Source organism: Cetorhinus maximus, chromosome 12 (assembly GCF_964194155.1).
Source record: "Cetorhinus maximus chromosome 12, sCetMax3.hap1.1, whole genome shotgun sequence".
Lineage (NCBI taxonomy): Eukaryota > Metazoa > Chordata > Chondrichthyes > Lamniformes > Cetorhinidae > Cetorhinus > Cetorhinus maximus.
In genome coordinates this window covers 13,362,753-13,379,520 of record NC_135890.1, presented here as the reverse complement: position 1 = coordinate 13,379,520, position 16,768 = coordinate 13,362,753, and the positions used below count along the sequence as shown (strand labels likewise).

At 41.3% G+C, this 16,768-nt stretch overlaps 1 protein-coding gene across 4 annotated transcripts in view; it reads right to left on the bottom strand.

Annotated features, from left to right (window-relative positions):
- Window positions 1–16,768, bottom strand: part of mkln1 (muskelin 1, intracellular mediator containing kelch motifs) — a 153,336-nt gene that overhangs the window by 56,796 nt on the left and 79,772 nt on the right. For all 4 annotated transcript variants that reach the window (XM_078553040.1, XM_078553041.1, XM_078553043.1 and 1 more), the window contains 2 exons: window positions 773–985; window positions 3–224 (listed from right to left, as the gene is read on the bottom strand). In XM_078553040.1, coding sequence (XP_078409166.1) covers window positions 3–224; window positions 773–985 — 435 coding nt within the window. The remainder of the gene's footprint in view (window positions 1–2; window positions 225–772; window positions 986–16,768) is intronic.

Genomic DNA, 16,768 nt, shown 5'->3' with positions numbered 1-16,768 from the left:
ACAGTGTGAAAGAGCATGCAGTGCCCAATCCTCGACTGTACATCCTCTGGTCCAGCATTGCACGAGTCTTCCCGAAGTAACTTCCAAGTATTAGACAGACAATGGTAAGCAAAAAGTCCACTGAATTGTGGTTCATTAGCTCGAGTGTCATCAACATTTCCATTGCAAGTTAATATCCTCCCGCCAAATGTGTAAATCATGTGTTTTTCAGAATCCATACACATCTAAGAAGAAAAAATAGCATACTAAGATAAAAGCAAAATAATGTGGATGCTGGAAATCTGAAATAAAAACAGAAGATTCTGGAAAAACTCAGCAGGTCTGGCAGCGTCTGTGGAGAGAGAAACAGAATTAACACTGAGTCCACAGATACTGCCAGATCTGCTGACTTTTTCCAGCATTTTCTGTTTTTATTTAAGAAAAAATATTATTTTTACTACCAGGTTTATTAGAATAAAAATGAAATTAACTGCCCCCCAATCTAGAAGATTGGTTTAGTTTAAATCTTTGAAGGAGGGAGGAAGAAAAAGAAACTTGCCATCTTGGCCCATCACAAGCATGCTTGATCAGGGATGAAGTGACATTAGTGATCATCACTAATAATATCCCTCTGAATAATTTCAGATGAAGAATTTGGAGAAATTTACATTACAAAACCCTTAAAACAGAAGACTTTTCAAATACTTAAGTGAGGCTTAAATACTGACATTTACAATGAGCACAGGCTAACTAGTGCTAGTAAATGGAGTTTCAACATCCCAGTGTATCATACCTGATGATCAAACACCAACTTTGGTCCACCATCAGTAGCTGTATCTTCACTTAACAATGTCCATTTATTAGTATCTATGTCATAGCGATAGAAGTCACTCTTCAGAGACTTACTATTCCTCACAGAAGAATCTAAGTAACGACCCAATGTATATATCTGTCTCCGCGTTGTGTCAATACACATCTTGTGGCAAGACCTGGCACTTGGGCCACTCTAGAAAAAAAAAGTGAAAAGGGACAAGTTAAAGGCAGAGAAATATGAAATGTTACTTAAATATTAAAAGTTTGAACAAGAGAACACAAGCCATCATCTTGGGGAGACTTCATGGAGTCCACTCCAGATCCCATGATTCTCATGGCATCAGGTCAAACATGGCAAGGAAACCTCCTGCTGATTACCACGTACCACCCTCCCTCAGCTGATGAATCAGTGCTCCTCCACGTTGAACATCACTTGGAGGAAGGCCTGAGGGTGGCAAGGGCGCAGAACGTATTCTGGGTGGGGGACTCCAACGTCCATCACCAAGAGTGGCTCGGTAGCACCACTACTGACCGAGCTGGCCGAATCCTAAATGACATAGCTGCTAGACTGCATCTGCGGCAGGTGGTGAGGGGACCAACAAGAGGGGAAAACATACTTGACCTCATCATCACCAACCTGCCTGCCGCAGATGCATCTATCCATGACAGCATCGGTAGGAGTGACCACCGCACAGTCATTGTGGAGACGAAGCCCCGCCTTCACATTGAGGATACCCTCCATCGTGTTGTGTGGTGCTACCATAGTGCTAAATGGGATAAATTTCGTTCAGATTTAGCAACTCAAGACTGGGCATCCATGAGGCAGCGGGCCATCAGCAGCAGCAGAATTGTACACGAACACAACCTGTAACCTCATGGCCCGGCATATCCCCCATTCTACCATTACCATCGAGCCAGAGGATCAACCTTGGTTCAATGAAGAGTGCAGGAGGGCATGCCAGGAGCAGAACCAGGCATACCTAAAAATGAGATGTCAACTTGGTGAAGCTATAACACAGGACTACTTGTGTGCCAAGCAGCAAGTGATAGAGCTAAGCAATCCCAAACAACAGATCAGATCTAAGCTCTACAGTCCTGCCACATCCAGTCATGAATGGTGTTGGACAATTAACCAACCCACTGGAGGACGCTTCACAAATATCCCCATCCTCAATGACGGAGAAGCCCAGCACATCAGTGCAAAAGATAAGGCTGATGCCTTCACAACAATCTTCAGCCTGAAGTGCCAAGTGGATGATCCATCTCGGCCTCCTCCGGAGGTCCCCTGCATCACAGGTGCCAGTCTTCAGCCAAATCGATTCACTCCATGCGATATCAAGAAACAGCTGAAGGCACTGGATATTGCAAAGGCTATGGGCCCTGACGATATTCCGGCAATAGTACTGAAGACTCGTGCTCCAGAACTTGCCGTGCCCCTAGCCAAGCTGTTCCAGTACAGCTACAACACTGACATCTCCCTGGCTATGTGGAAAACTGCCCAGGTATGTCCTGTACACAAAAATCAGGGCAAATCCAACCCGGCCAATTACCGCCCCATCAGTCTACTCTCCACCATCAGTAAAGTAATGGAAGGGGTCATCAAAGGTGCTATCAAGCAGCACTTGCTTAGCAATAACCTGCTCACTAATGCCTAGTTTGGGTTCCGCCAGGGCCACTCAGCTCCTGACCTCATTACAGCCTTGGTTCAAACATGGACAAAAGAGCTGAACTCAAGAGAGTGACTGCCCTTGACATCAAGGCAACATTTGACTGGATGTGGTATCAAGGAGCCCTAGCAAAACTGAAGTCAATAGGAATTAGAGGTAAAACTCTCTGCTGGTTGGAGTCATACCTAGCACAAAGGAAGATAGTTGTGGTTGTTGGGGATCAGTCGCCTCATCTCCAGGGCATCACTGCAGGAGTTCCACAGGGTAGCGTCCTCGGCCCAACCATCTTCAGCTGCTTTATCAATGACCTTCCTTCCATCATAGGTCAGAAGTAGCGATGTTCGCTGATGATTGCACAATGTTCAGCATCATTTGCGACTCCTCAGATGCTGAAGCGGTCCATGTCCAAATGCAGCAAGGCTTGGGCTGACAAGTGGCAAGTAACAACCGCATCACATAAGTGTCAGGCAATGACCATCCCCAACAAGAGCAAATCCAACCATCGGCCCTTGATGTTCAGTGGAATTAGCATCGCTGAATCCCCCCACAATCAACATCCTGGGGGTTACCATTGACCAGAAACTGAACTGGACCTGCCATATAAATATTGTGGCTACAAGAGCAGGTTAGAGGTTAAGAATCCTGTGACCAAAAACTCACCTCCTGACTCCCCAAAGCCTGTCCGCTATCTACAAGGCACACTGGATGAGTGCAGCTCCCACAACACTCAAGTAGCTTGACACTCCAGGGCAAAGCAGCCCGCTTGATTGGCACCACATCCACAAACATTCACTCCCTCCACCACCTACCCACAGTCACAGCAGTGTGTGCCATCTGCAAGATGCACTGCTGGAATTCACCAAGGCTCCTTCGACAGCACCTTCCAAACCCATGACCTGTACCATCTAGAAGGACAAGGGCAGCAGACAAATGGGAACACCACCACGTGGAAGTCCCCCTTCAAGTCACTCACCATCCTATCACTGTCGCTGGGTCAAAACCCTGGAACTCCCTTTCTAACAACACTGTGGGTGTACCTGCACCAGATGGACTACAGCAGTTCAAAAAGGCAGCTCACCTCTCAAGGGCAACTAGGGAGGGACAATAAATGCTGGCCCAGCCAACGAAGCCCACATCCCGTGAATGAATTTTTTAAAAATCTTGCTAAACATGTTGGCCTCAATATTTGAACTAACAGATTGAAAGTTTATTCAAAGCAACCGCAACAAAAAAATACAATTGTGATTGAACCTACAGAACTTCTTCCACAAACAATGACATTCCAAAACACTATTTGGAGTAAATTGAGTGTTCCAAACACATATGAATGGAAAAACTGCAATTACCACTGACCCCTCATTATTCAATCCACAAGTAAAACATGCCCTGAAAGTCAACTTGGTGTTTTAATACTTTTAAAAAATGTATGATACAATGTTAGTGTATACCAGGGCAATATTGGTGCGAGTGTGTATGATCTCTTCCCTTTATTTTCAAAAAGGGCTTTGAACATTTTAACTAATGGTTTCTACCTCGTCAGTTAGTTATTTAATGTTTACCAGTATTCTTATTTCAACTTTCAATCCATTAGCAATGTTGAATTTCTTGCAATAAAAGGTGGTGATGAGGGGACATCGTATGCAGAAGTCAGATAGCCATCTTATCATTTTGAAGCCAAGAATACTAGTCAACATTTAATACTTATAAAGCTCATCCACCCCTTCTGATGAAACGCAAGTATTTTGCTTCTTTCGTTAATTGTCTCATTCCCCATAGGTTCAAGATATAAGATCTTTTACAGACAAAACTGTTCACAAAATTGCCAATCCTGTGGCTTTATACAAGACGACCAGAAGAGCACTTATGGCACCAGTTATCTTCAATACCATGAAAACACTTTTGATCCATTGCCATGTAAGCAGTCCCCCAGAAGTTATCAAATTATAATCTGAGAGGATGTGGAATGAAGAAAGATACGAACCAACTTCATGTAAAATAAAAAAAATTGGGAAATATTTCAGGATAAAGTTATTTTGTACAATTTACAAAAATGCCAATCTCTCCATACAAATTTTTGAATTCACTACATTAAATGTTAGCTTAGCTTTGTCGGCTGCAACCTGGCTTCAGACGGTTCTGATTTCAAACCCCACTCAAGGACTTCACAACCTATCTTGGGTATCCAGGAAGGTTTGGAAGTAGTGCTGCATTTTCAGACATGTCATGATTAAGGACCTTCTCTGTCTGCACAGTTAGGTGCTGGAAACTGTAAGGGGAAGACAGTAGAGTGGTACAGAGGGAGGATGAAATCAATGGCTTTGAAATGCTCTTCACATCCAAACTCTGTAAACTTGTCAATTAACCCAAAGAATACATGTCTTAATATTGCAATGTCTTGCAGTGCAATTTCAGGCAAGGTTCGCACTGAAGCAGCAAGATCTACTAAATTCAGGATTAACCTACAGTTCAAGGAACATATGGGCCAAAAGCAGATAGAGTGAGTTGAATCCTATTTCTTTTTCATGCAATTCTGGAATCTTGGCAATTCAATGCTACAATTCCATTCATTTTTCAGTGAAAACTGAATTAGTGGCCTTAGTCATGAACTCCTTTTTCTGACTTTCATGAAGGTAACTGCTTCACACTGTACAGAAACTAAGTGGAGACAAGCACCTGGTGACTCACTTTCAATTAATCTGAAAAAGCATGGATGAGGGTTTAAGCAGCAGATGGCTGGAAGCAGGATTAGGGCCGCAGAATCTTTTACATCTGCCTCAGGGGGAAGGCAAAACCTTGTTTTAACATCTCATCTGAAAGACAGCACCACTGAAAATACAATACCTCCCCCCAACCACCCCCCCACTCTGCACTCCAGTGAAGCATCAGTCTAAACTAGGGCTCAAACATCTACAGTGTGGATATGATGGCACAATTCTGACTTAGTTGGCCTGTAGTTTTATCTGCTGCTACCTATTTCTTTGCCATAGTGAAATCAGGAAGGAGGATCCTCGTGTGGCACTGCCCATATGTACCATCAACATTGTCACCTACATGCTTAGCAAGTGGTGTTCCCAGAAACCATCAAACCAGAGTATGCTTTCAGGGAGAAATAAAAAGCTTATAAAATAAATATATTATCTAGGCTGATATATTCCCCATATTGCTCTGCAAAACAACATAGTGCACAGGCAATACAAACATATTTGTTTTTCTCAAAAGGAGCAATTAATTCCATTACTTCAGAAGAGGCTAATAATAGTAAGTCTTAGGAGAGCGTGCAAGTCTGCTCAGCATGTGTGGAGGTGTGAGTAAAATTTTTATATAAACATTCAATTTATATGGCAAACATGTCTTTATAGTTGAATGAGCCATAGAACAACTAGCAGTTAGAAATTATTTCCACACACTATGCCAGGATCAAACCAACTTTAAAAACTGAACACGATATAAAGTGAGCTGCAGCTTAACCAATTAGAAAAAGATTATTATGCTTAATCTGAACTGAATAAGGTACAAGAATTCTACACATGCCCACTAAATGGTATCTCAACGTGACTTGTGCATGGGGTCTGCATGTGGAATTAGCTTCCCAACTACAGGTGCAATCCACTATTCATATCTACAAACTGCAAAAGCAATAGTACCAATGAAAAATGTGTGCTACCACCTAATACTGGTTCCAATGTGTTGCTGGATGTGAGGAGGTTTTTCATTAATGTTGCAATGCTTTTGAACAACCCCTAGTCAGGGACAGACCTGTAATCATGTAATATATAGCACAATTTGCTCCCTAGATGTAAGCAAATTTAACTAAGTGTCTCTAACTGTACCCGTGGGTTTTCCCCACATTTCAAATTAGTACCATAGCAATATTACATGCCCGCCACGGCACTTGACTGAAATTCCGCAGCAACACTCGGCTAAATTTATATCCGTTGGTCTTTTAATGTTTTAAGTAGGGGGCCTTGATGCCAAACAACCTATTTTTCCTTTAGGCACTCAGTATTTAACCACACACACATCAGGGAATAGTAGACAGCTGCAGAATAAAACTTATCTAGTCTCACTTCAATACCAAGCCTAAACTGTAGTGCAACAGCATCAATTTTTTTCATTTCATGCACCAACCATCCTTGCTGTATAAGAGACAGTCAAGCTTATTTTGGAAAGTTTCTGTTGTGTAACTGCATGAAAGACTTAAATTTATACAGTGCCTTCCAAGGCTTCAAGTCATCCCAAAGTGTTTCACAGCCAATTAAGTACTTTTGAAGTGTAGTCCCTGTTTTAACATAAGAAATGCAGCTATTAATTTGCACACAGCAAGCTCCTACAAATAAGTACTATGGTATTGGCCAGATAATCTGTTTTTAACAATGCTGATTGAATAATCAAAATTGGCCAGGACTAGGAAGGGATGAAAACTGCCCAAGCTAATTTCAAACTCCAAGACCGGGGAGAGAGGTTTTGAGCTAATTTCAAGCACTGATGGGAGAGAGGGGTAGGGAAGAGGCGTAGCGGGAAAACAGGTCACTGCTATCCAACTTGGAAAAAGACTAAGTGCTTTACTTGCATTCAGCCCTTGCATTCTGTGCAAAATAATCATGTAGGTAATGTGCTACTCATGTTTTACAAAATCACAAAGACAAACCTGCACTTACAAACAAGGAACAAAATGAAGCAAGGCCACTTGTAGACAGCATGTTGGTTTGACTTGTTGCTACGACAAAGTTATCATAATCAGAGGCAGATAAACTGCTATTTGAAAAAGACATGTAAGAGAGCAAAGGGAAGAAACCAAATCAGTGCTGTGAAAGCAATGCTACCAGTGTTACTTTCCAAACCATTACAGAATTACAGGAAGAGCTCAATGAGGGAAGGGGGAGCATGGAAGAAACCATCAAGTTATTAAAAACACAGCTGCTTCAGAATTATATAAGTTAAGTGCAGTTTGCACTATATTAAAACTATGTCTATTGGCGATCTAAAACCACCTAAAGTTAAATTTCAGATGGTCGCAAACTAAATTCAACAAATTAATTGCACTGTGCGTTGTACTCAACACGAGAAAACTCTTCATTGGTATAACCCAAATTCAAGTCCTTGGAAGTATGCAGAGTTGTCTTAAAGAGACCACAAGCAAAAGGACAGCAGGCTTGCCATATATCTTGAATTAGGAATTTTACTAATCAGCTGAACTTCTTCTCAATAAAAGTGAAGTTATTTAGTCAGCCACAAGTATTCTTGTCAGATCATGAAATGGAAAAGCAGATTGCAAACAATGAGAAAATAACATTCATGAAAACAAGCCCTGTTGGCCAAGTGCTCTGGCCAATAATTATTAGTTAACCAAAATCACCAAAAGAGATTATCTGGTCATAATCAGAAAGCTGTTTATGGAATTCTGGTGCCTGCAGATTGGCTGCCATGTTTTCTACATTTTCGTGACTAGACTTCAGAAGTACATCATTGGCAGAAAGCGTTTCGTAACATCCTAAGAAAATGAAAGGTGCTGCATTAATTCAAATTCCTTCATTAATCTTTTACCTTTTGTGTACACTTTTAATTGTAATTTGTGCAGGAACTAATGAGTTAACAGGCATTTTTGTCCCACAAAATTTATGCCAACATCTGAAACATTGAGTTATTGGCAGATTTAGGCCTGATGGTGGTGCCCAAGCATCATAAACATTAGCAGTTCAATTGAGAAGCTGCTGCTTCCCTGTTGTGGGTAACTGTGCTGGTCATTGTGGCACGAAACTAAACAGATCACCTGATTTGAATTTCAACCCCAGTTTGCCAAATCAGTTAATGACATCAAGCAGTCCTGCAATTGACAACTGAGGCATAACACACAAGTTCAGCCCTAGATTAGTTTTGAGGGGGGGTGGGAGGAGGGAAAACAAAAAAGTAAAAATTCCATCAGGGTTCCTGCTCTACCTGCACCTCCTATGAGAAAGCATGCCTGTGTGCGAGTCTTGACATAAGTAACCTGATTATTTCAGAGTGTTGCGGGAGCAGGGGGGGTGGAGAGAGAAGGAAGCAGAAAGCCAACTCGCCAATGGCTCCACTACTAGATTGGGCAACCATTCATCAGAACATTCAGAACAGCGGGATGAAGAAATAATATCTAAGTTAGCAACTCCTTAAAACTTTAATAGCTTCAGTAGTCACAGCCATTGACTGACATCAAACAATTTAATTGCTTGTGAACGGTGCCAAGAAAACACTACAAATGAAGCTTTCCTCTATCCATCTGCATTATGTAAGATGATCCAGAATTTCAAATTGGCAAAGCTAATTGCCCTCCCTGAAGTTCCTGATCAAAGGATTCTATAAGTACTTTTGTACACTAAAAACTAGCATCACAGGGATAGAAAGGAACCAAGTTTTTGAAATAATTATCCTACAATACAAAATACAGCAGTGAGCTTTCACTCTTCAGCTTGAAAGAATAGTTATTTTAAAATCCGCTCTGACAGTACTTTAATGGAGCTTTACACAAACACAGGGGTGCTCAGAATAATCCTTCAGATCCTTGGTTTAAATTCATCAGGTTGTGTGGAATTGCCCGAGGAGTGCCAACACAGCTTCTCTATTAAGATAGCTTTAAAAGTTTTTTTTAAAAATCAGGTCATTCACCAAGGCTGAGCCAAAGCACACTCTCCCTCAAATGCCACCCACAGTCCCAAATCTGCACCAAAAGTGGAAAAAGCAACTCATTCAACGTATAAATATGTATAACTACAAATCTCCTGAAAAATTCTCACTCGAATTTGGGAACCATTTCCTTTCATAAGCTTTTACATATAAAAATATTCTCTTGAGCATTGTTATGACCCAGCAGTTGATCAAGCTGAATTATTTAAAAATCCCAAAGGGAAACTTTAAACAACTGCCATAATCTATATTGTGTGTGGTATGTTTGAGATGCAGCTCTAAATTCAGGAATCAGACCACCAGTTCTCGAGAGTTTTTATATTAAACTAAATCAAACATTTTATTAATTTACGAAAGTTAAATATATGCACATGGCTACATATTACTATCATAACTTTTAACAAATTCCCAAATTAATCTCCATTAAAGCAACAGCAACCCATAGACTTAAACAGACACCAATCAAAGCATTTTCAACTTAAAAATTCAAAATTAGGTTCTTTTCACTTTGGTTCCTATGGAGGTAGTTGTAGGCTTACAACCACTTTGATCTTACATTGCCTCTGCCCTGCACACACGAGAACTGCTATCGGTTATATCCAGCACATCTAATTGAATGTAAATTCTCATTGCATCACCAGCCTCTTTGAACTCCACCTCTTCTAGCAATAAAACACCTTTCATAGCATCAATTTTATTAATAATATAAACATATTGCTTGGTCTCTGCTAGCTCAGTGCCAGATTTCACCCCACTTCTTGAATGCTCTATTGAAAAAAGGGCAAATACACTCTACCACTCTTGCATGTCAAAGCTACACAAAGTACACAAAGCACCCAGACTAGCTGGCTTTAATCCAATTAAGACACACCCACAGACTAAACCTCTATTTTTAAAAGAAAAATATTTCCAATAATATTATATATACATTAATGGCTTACATACATACATACAAGGGTTAAGTCCAGATACAATATCTGCTTCATTTTCTGATCTCAGGCAAATTGGAATACCATAAATTGCTATATTTCTGGCCTTAAGAAAGATGTGGGACAGGGTGGAAACAAAGAGTTTAGCCAAGAACCCTGCTGTTAATGTTAACCACTGACCCGTGCCAGAAAATGCATGCGGGCGGATGTGAACAGTGTGTTCATCAGTGAAGCGCTGCATTGTCAAATACTCTACCATGTTTCACTGTCTGGGCTCTCTTGCATTAAAAATGGCTGTATGGACAATATTCTAGAGGGCTGCGCGCCTACCATACACAGCTAATCTGGACTAAACGCCTATGCTCAGACTTAAAAATGACAGCTGCTGCAGAACTTGGCAAATTTATGTATTTGTAAATTAATACAACAGTGCTCCATCATAGAATACCAAATGCACATACATGACCTGCCTTGCATTAATGCTGAGCTCTGTTTGCAGCTATTACAAAGACAAATTTGCTAATCTCTTTCTCTTAATCTGAAGTCCGGAGCTTCACTATCAGAGGCAAATGTAGCTTTGTCATGACCGAAGAGACAAGTAAAGAACAAAGAACTTACATTTATGTAGTGCCTTTCATGACCTCAAGACTTCCCAAGGTGCTTTACAGTAAAGACTTTTCTGAAATGTGCTAACTGTTGCAATGTAGGAAATGCAGCAGTAATTTTCTCACAAGGGTCCCACAAACTGCAATAATGACCAGATAATCTGTTTTAGTGATATTGGTTGAAGGATAAATATTGACCAGGACACAAGGAAGAACTTCACTCTTCTTCAAAATGGTTTCATGAAAAGTTTTACATCTACCCGAGGGGGCAGACAGGGGCTTGACGTAATGTTTCATCTGAAAGATAACCCTTCAGTTTTATTAACTTCAGAGCTTTGCTAGCTCCCACATTTTATTGGACACAGGTGATCCTCCAAGAAATAAGCCTTTCAGGTCTACATCTTTCAGAAGAACACAACTCCGGCTCGTGGTCTGTACCCAAGGTGTTGGGACCGTCTTTTCCCTTTTAAGCTGTTGGCAAATCTGTGTGCCTAGCATTTTATATGTTTAGTTCCTGTATTTGCAACCTCTTCTGTCAGAATTTTTCCCATGCATGTTAATTAGCCTTACCTAACTATTTTTGAGTTTTTTCTTTCTCAAAAATGAATTTCCAATGCCTCATTTAAGACAACCTTTATACATCACCCACACATTTCCATGTCTTTCAAGCTTTTCAATAACCTTTTTGTTAAACTTGTGTCCACTGACTTTCCTGGCAGACACTATTATTCCACATTGTTGATTTTTTTTCCCATTTGTCTTGTTTTCCTGTTTTATTCAGCTCCATTATGGGTCTCATAACACCCGGTTACCAGTTCTGGTGGAGGATCTACATTTCCAGCATTTTCTGTTTTTCTTCCAAATTTACAGCATTTCTTGTTCTATGTTTCACTAAAATGAATGAGCGTCACCACTCCCATTAGGTTCCAGCTCATCTTGATTGGTAACCCTCTTGATTCCGATTCAGAAGGTTGTGTGCGAATACAAGCTCCGCTTCCAGACCACAGCACATTACCTACATTGTCAGTTCAGTGCACTTCTAAGGAAGTATGTGCTGTCAAGGGGTGCCGTTTGTTGAATTTAGCCCGATTAGATAAGTGTGAAAGCTTCCACGACACTATTCAAAGTGAAGCAGCAAGTTCTCCCAGTAACCTGGTGGATTTAGTTCCTTCAACCAGTACCAGACTAACACATTAAACTCATTTGATATTTGTGGAACATTACTGTATTCAATTTGGCTGCCATGCTTATCTACACAATACAGACTATTCTTCAACAGTAATTTATTTGTTGTTAAATGTTTTTGGATTTCCTGAAGACACAAGACATAATGCCAGTTCCTTTCTTTCCTCTACATCTACTAAGGCAAGCATGAACTAAAATCGTACTTTACAGTTAAGGGCTTATTTCAGGGCTTCTGAAGCTCTTGGCTCAGACATAATTTCGACTGGCAAAAATGCACTGAATGATCTTGTATGCTGCCGACTGGACACATGCACCAAGAGCAGAGGCAGGAGCAGAGTTGTCGTGCTCAAGGTATTCTTGACAGAGCCAGCCCATAACTTTTTCTGTTATGATTGTCACATTGGGACCAAATGGAAAGAATAATTTTGTGTTACAAATTCTGAAGAGGCTCAGTTTCTCCTTTCAATTATTTGCCTGCATCAATCTAATATTTTGACGGTAGCAGCCAAGCATGGGAGGAAGCCATGACAATGTAGGAGTGTGGTTTGTCAGCAATTATTGGTTAGCAGGAACTGGCATGCCTCAAGTCCAGATATTTGAAGCAGTTAGCTGCAGTGGAAATTAGGCAGTGAATTTTATTTTCCCACGGTTAAAAACCGTAACCATAAATGCCGCACACAATTATAGGCTGCACCAGTGCTTACAGATGCAAAACTTTCACCTATTCTCAGACTACAGCTGTGGAAACAGTAATTTTTCTGTATCGCTAAAGACTGGAAACATGATTAACATGTGTTAACCACATGGTACAGTACAGGGTTATCTAATATTAACATTACTTCACAGACTTAGTCTCTGGACTAGCAGAAGGGGGTTAGTCCCATATGTGTCTAACAAAGGCACAGCTAATTGAAAATATCTGGTGATGGCGCCCATTGTCCCCTCAGAACCAATTTGGCAGAAATTTACCTTACTGAATAGCTGATATTACTGATGTATCATCCATCCACTCCTACACTCAGTTTCTGCAATGTAGAGTGTTGTGAGCTGGGGAAAGGTTTTTAAAATGGGTTCTTAGAAGAAAGTTTATTGCACAGACTTGGAAGTTTAATTGCAGTTCACCAGTGATGCCCCTTTGTTTGGGGTGGCAGGCAGGGGATGAAACCTTGGGTTAAGTTCCTGAGCATGCAGTAGCAGGCTCCCTTTTCCACTGGTTTCCAACAAACCAACAGCATTTTCCAAGCACGCAGCAGAAATATATTAGAATGCAGTGAGAATTACTCTCCCATGTGCTATAAAATGCAAGTAGATTGGAAAGCAACAGTACTGTGAGAAGAAAACTCGTTATAATATCATTAATTATTTTGGCTTGAGCAACATCTGATAAAGGGAACGGATTGTGCTATGTGCAACAAAATCATCAACACTTTATTAATGAACAGGATCACAATAGAGTGCAGGAAAAATCCTTCGTGAAGGTTTTCAGATGATCCACACCAACCTGATTGGCAAAGTCACTGGTTTAAGGCAAGTCAAATTCACATTTTAAATGGAACACATTCTATTTTTAGAAAGAAAACCAACAGGCAGTGGCCTCACCAACAAATAATTTGATTCTAGGCAAGCTGTCTAATTTAAAGGAAAGGAAATCATGTTTTATTTTTTAAAATTATTATGAATTTACGGTTTGGAAACCATTGACTGAATTTTAAAATGACTAAAGCCACATTCCAAACACTTGAAATCACAGTCAAAGATAGCTACACATTTGCATCACTGTACCTTCTATATTCCAAAGTCATAGAAATGGAGACAAGCTTTCTGCCAAACCTCACCAGGGACAACTGCTTTGAAGGAGTATGAATGGGGGCCATCTCCTAACTCATTAGCATACAATGCGGCGAAGAGCAGTGGGAAACCAGGGGATTGGGAAGCCTACAAAGACCAACAGAGGACAACTAAAAAAGAAACAAGGAGGGAAAAGATTAATTATGAGGGTAAACTAGCCAGTAATATTAAAAAAAGATTGCAAGAGCATTTTTTAGATATATATAAAGGGTAAGAGAGAGGCAAAAGTGGACATTGGGCCGCTGGAAAATGACGCTGGAGAAGTAGTAGTGGGGAATAAAGAAATGGCGGAGGAACTGAATAGGTACTTTGCGTCAGTCTTCACGGTGGAAGACATGAGTGACATCCCCAAAGTTCAAGAGAGTCGGGGGGCAGAGGTGAGTATGGTGGCCATTACCAAGGAGAAGGTGCTAGGAAAACTGAAAGGTCTGAAGGTGGATAAATCGCCTGGACCAGATGGATTACACCCCACAGTTCTGAAGGAGATAGCTGAAGAGATAGTGGAGGCGTTAGTGGTGATCTTTCAGGAATCACTGGAGTCAGGGAGGGTCCCAGAGGACTGGAAAATCGCTAATGTAACCACCCTGTTTAAGAAGGGAATGAGGCAAAAGATGGGAAATTACAGGCCGATTAGCCTGACCTCGGTCGTTGGTAAGATTTTAGAGTCCATTATTAAGGATGAGATTTCAGAATACTTGGAAGTGCATGGTAAAATCGGGCAAAGTCAGCATGGTTTCATCAAGGGGAGGTCATGCCTGACAAATCTGTTAGAATTCTTTGAGGAAGTAACAAGGAGGTTAGACAAAGGAGAGCCAATGGATGTCATCTACTTGAACTTCCAGAAGGCCTCTGACAAGGTGCCGCACAGGAGGCTGCTCAGTAAGATAAGAGCCCAGGGTGTTAGAGGCAAGGTACTAGCATGGATAGAAGATTGGCTATCTGGCAGGAGGCAGAGAGTGGGGATAAGGGGGTCCTTCTCAGGATGGCGGCCGGTGACTAGTGGAGTTCCGCAGGGGTCAGTGTTGGGATCACAACTTTTCACTTTATACATTAATGATCTAGATGAAGGAACTGAGGGCATCCTGGCTAAGTTTGTAGATGATACAAAGATAGGTGGAGGGACAGGTAGTATTGAGGAGGCAAGCAGGCTGCAGAAGGATTTGGACAGGTTAGGAGAATGGGCAAAGTGGCAGATGGAATACAATGTGGGGAAGTGTGAGGTCATGCACTTCGGTAAGAAGAATAGAGGCATAGACTATTTTCTAAATGGGGAGAGAATTCAGAAATCTGGAGTGCAAAGGGACTTGGGAGTCCTAGTCCAGGATTCTCTTAAGGTTAACTTGCAGGTTGAGTCGGTAGTTAGAAAGGCAAATGCAATGTTGGCATTTATTTCGAGAGGACTAGAATATAAAAGCAGGGATGTGCTGCTGAGGCTTTATAAGGCTCTGGTCAGACCACATTTAGAATATTGTGAGCAATTTTGGGCCCCATATCTCAGGAAGGATGTGCTGGCCCTGGAGAGGGTCCAGAGGAGGTTCACGAGAATAATCCCAGGAATGAAAGGCTTAACATATGAGGAACATTTGAGGACTCTGGGTCTATACTCGATGGAGTTTAGAAGGATGAGGGGGGATCTGATTGAAACTTACAGAATACTGAAAGGCCTGGATAGAGTGGACGTGGGGAAGATGTTTCCATTAGTAGGAAAGTAGGAACCGAGGGCACAGCCTCAGAATAAAGGGAAGACCTTTTAGAACAGAGATGAGGAGAAACTTCTTTAGCCAGAGAGTGGTGAATCTATGGAATTCATTGCCACAGAAGGCTGTGGAGGCCAGGTCATTGAGTGTATTTAAGACCGAGATAGGTTCTTGATTGGTAAGGGGATCAAAGGTTACAGGGAGAAGGCGGGAGAATGGGGTTGAGAAACTTATCAGCCATGATTGAATGGCAGAGCAGACTCGATGGGCCAAATGGCCTAATTTCTGCTCCTATGTCTTATGGTCTTATTAGCAAAGTACCCAGACAATCACCTGGATACTCAATTGGATGGAAACAAACCATTGGCCATAATCACTTAAGACAATGGGACTCTGGCTATGAAAAGGAATTTGCCCAGACATAAGCTAATCATGTAAGCTTGCAACTAGAATCCACTAGTCATAACCATTTTGGTCACTGGGCAGTTGGAAAGAGAGGGTCATGTGACAAGCCAGCAACCCTTTGTGTGTTTAAGCACCTGTTCTCCCTGCAGACCAGAGCACAAACAAATGAGATGCTGAAGAAGCAAGACCTTGAGTAGCCGTTCTCTCCCTCTCTCTATCCAACTTTCAAGTTTCGAACCGTCTACTGGTTTTGACTAACAATGCAATGCAGGCAGAGCTTTTAAATACTCAACTCAGCAGCTGCTGTCTCCAGAAAAGATAAATCGTCCGCCTACATCTTAAAACCGCCTCAATGCCGAAACCAATAGGACCACTGAGCCCAGCCTGGGTCTATCCAAGACATTAGCCTATGAGAACTGTATCATCTTTAATATTTAATAGGCTAAAGTATCACTTGATCTATCCACTGCACTTTTGTCAGTGTATTGCCCAAGAAGCAAAAGAAAATCCAAGGAGTTTCCTGGCCACCATAAGTGTAAACAGGTTCACAGGAAGGAAATTCACAGGCCCCTCCTCTCTTTGGTTTGGAGCAACCCTCCATTGAGGGAACTAGAGTGGGTCTATGGGGTCAGGATTTTCGAAGGTGGAGCCGGGAGTACTAGAATTCATTGGGTTGCTTGGAGGAGATAAAATACAAGTTTAGTTCTTTGTGGAAACATCATGGACCCACGAATGTGTACACTACCTATTACTTTTATTTTTTTTCAATTTAATGAGATGGAAAGCAAGCAGCAACATTAAATCCAAGCAGAGTAAAATAAAATTTCCAGAAAGGTGCAAAGTCTTGGGAAATAAAGTAATCTTTCGTGCAGAGACTACTTTGAAAGTAAGGTTATTGATCTCTTCCCTTTAAATTTCATGGGGACTTTGTTGCAGGTACAAGAGGAAATGACGTTGCAATTTTTGAAGCCGAGATGCCAACT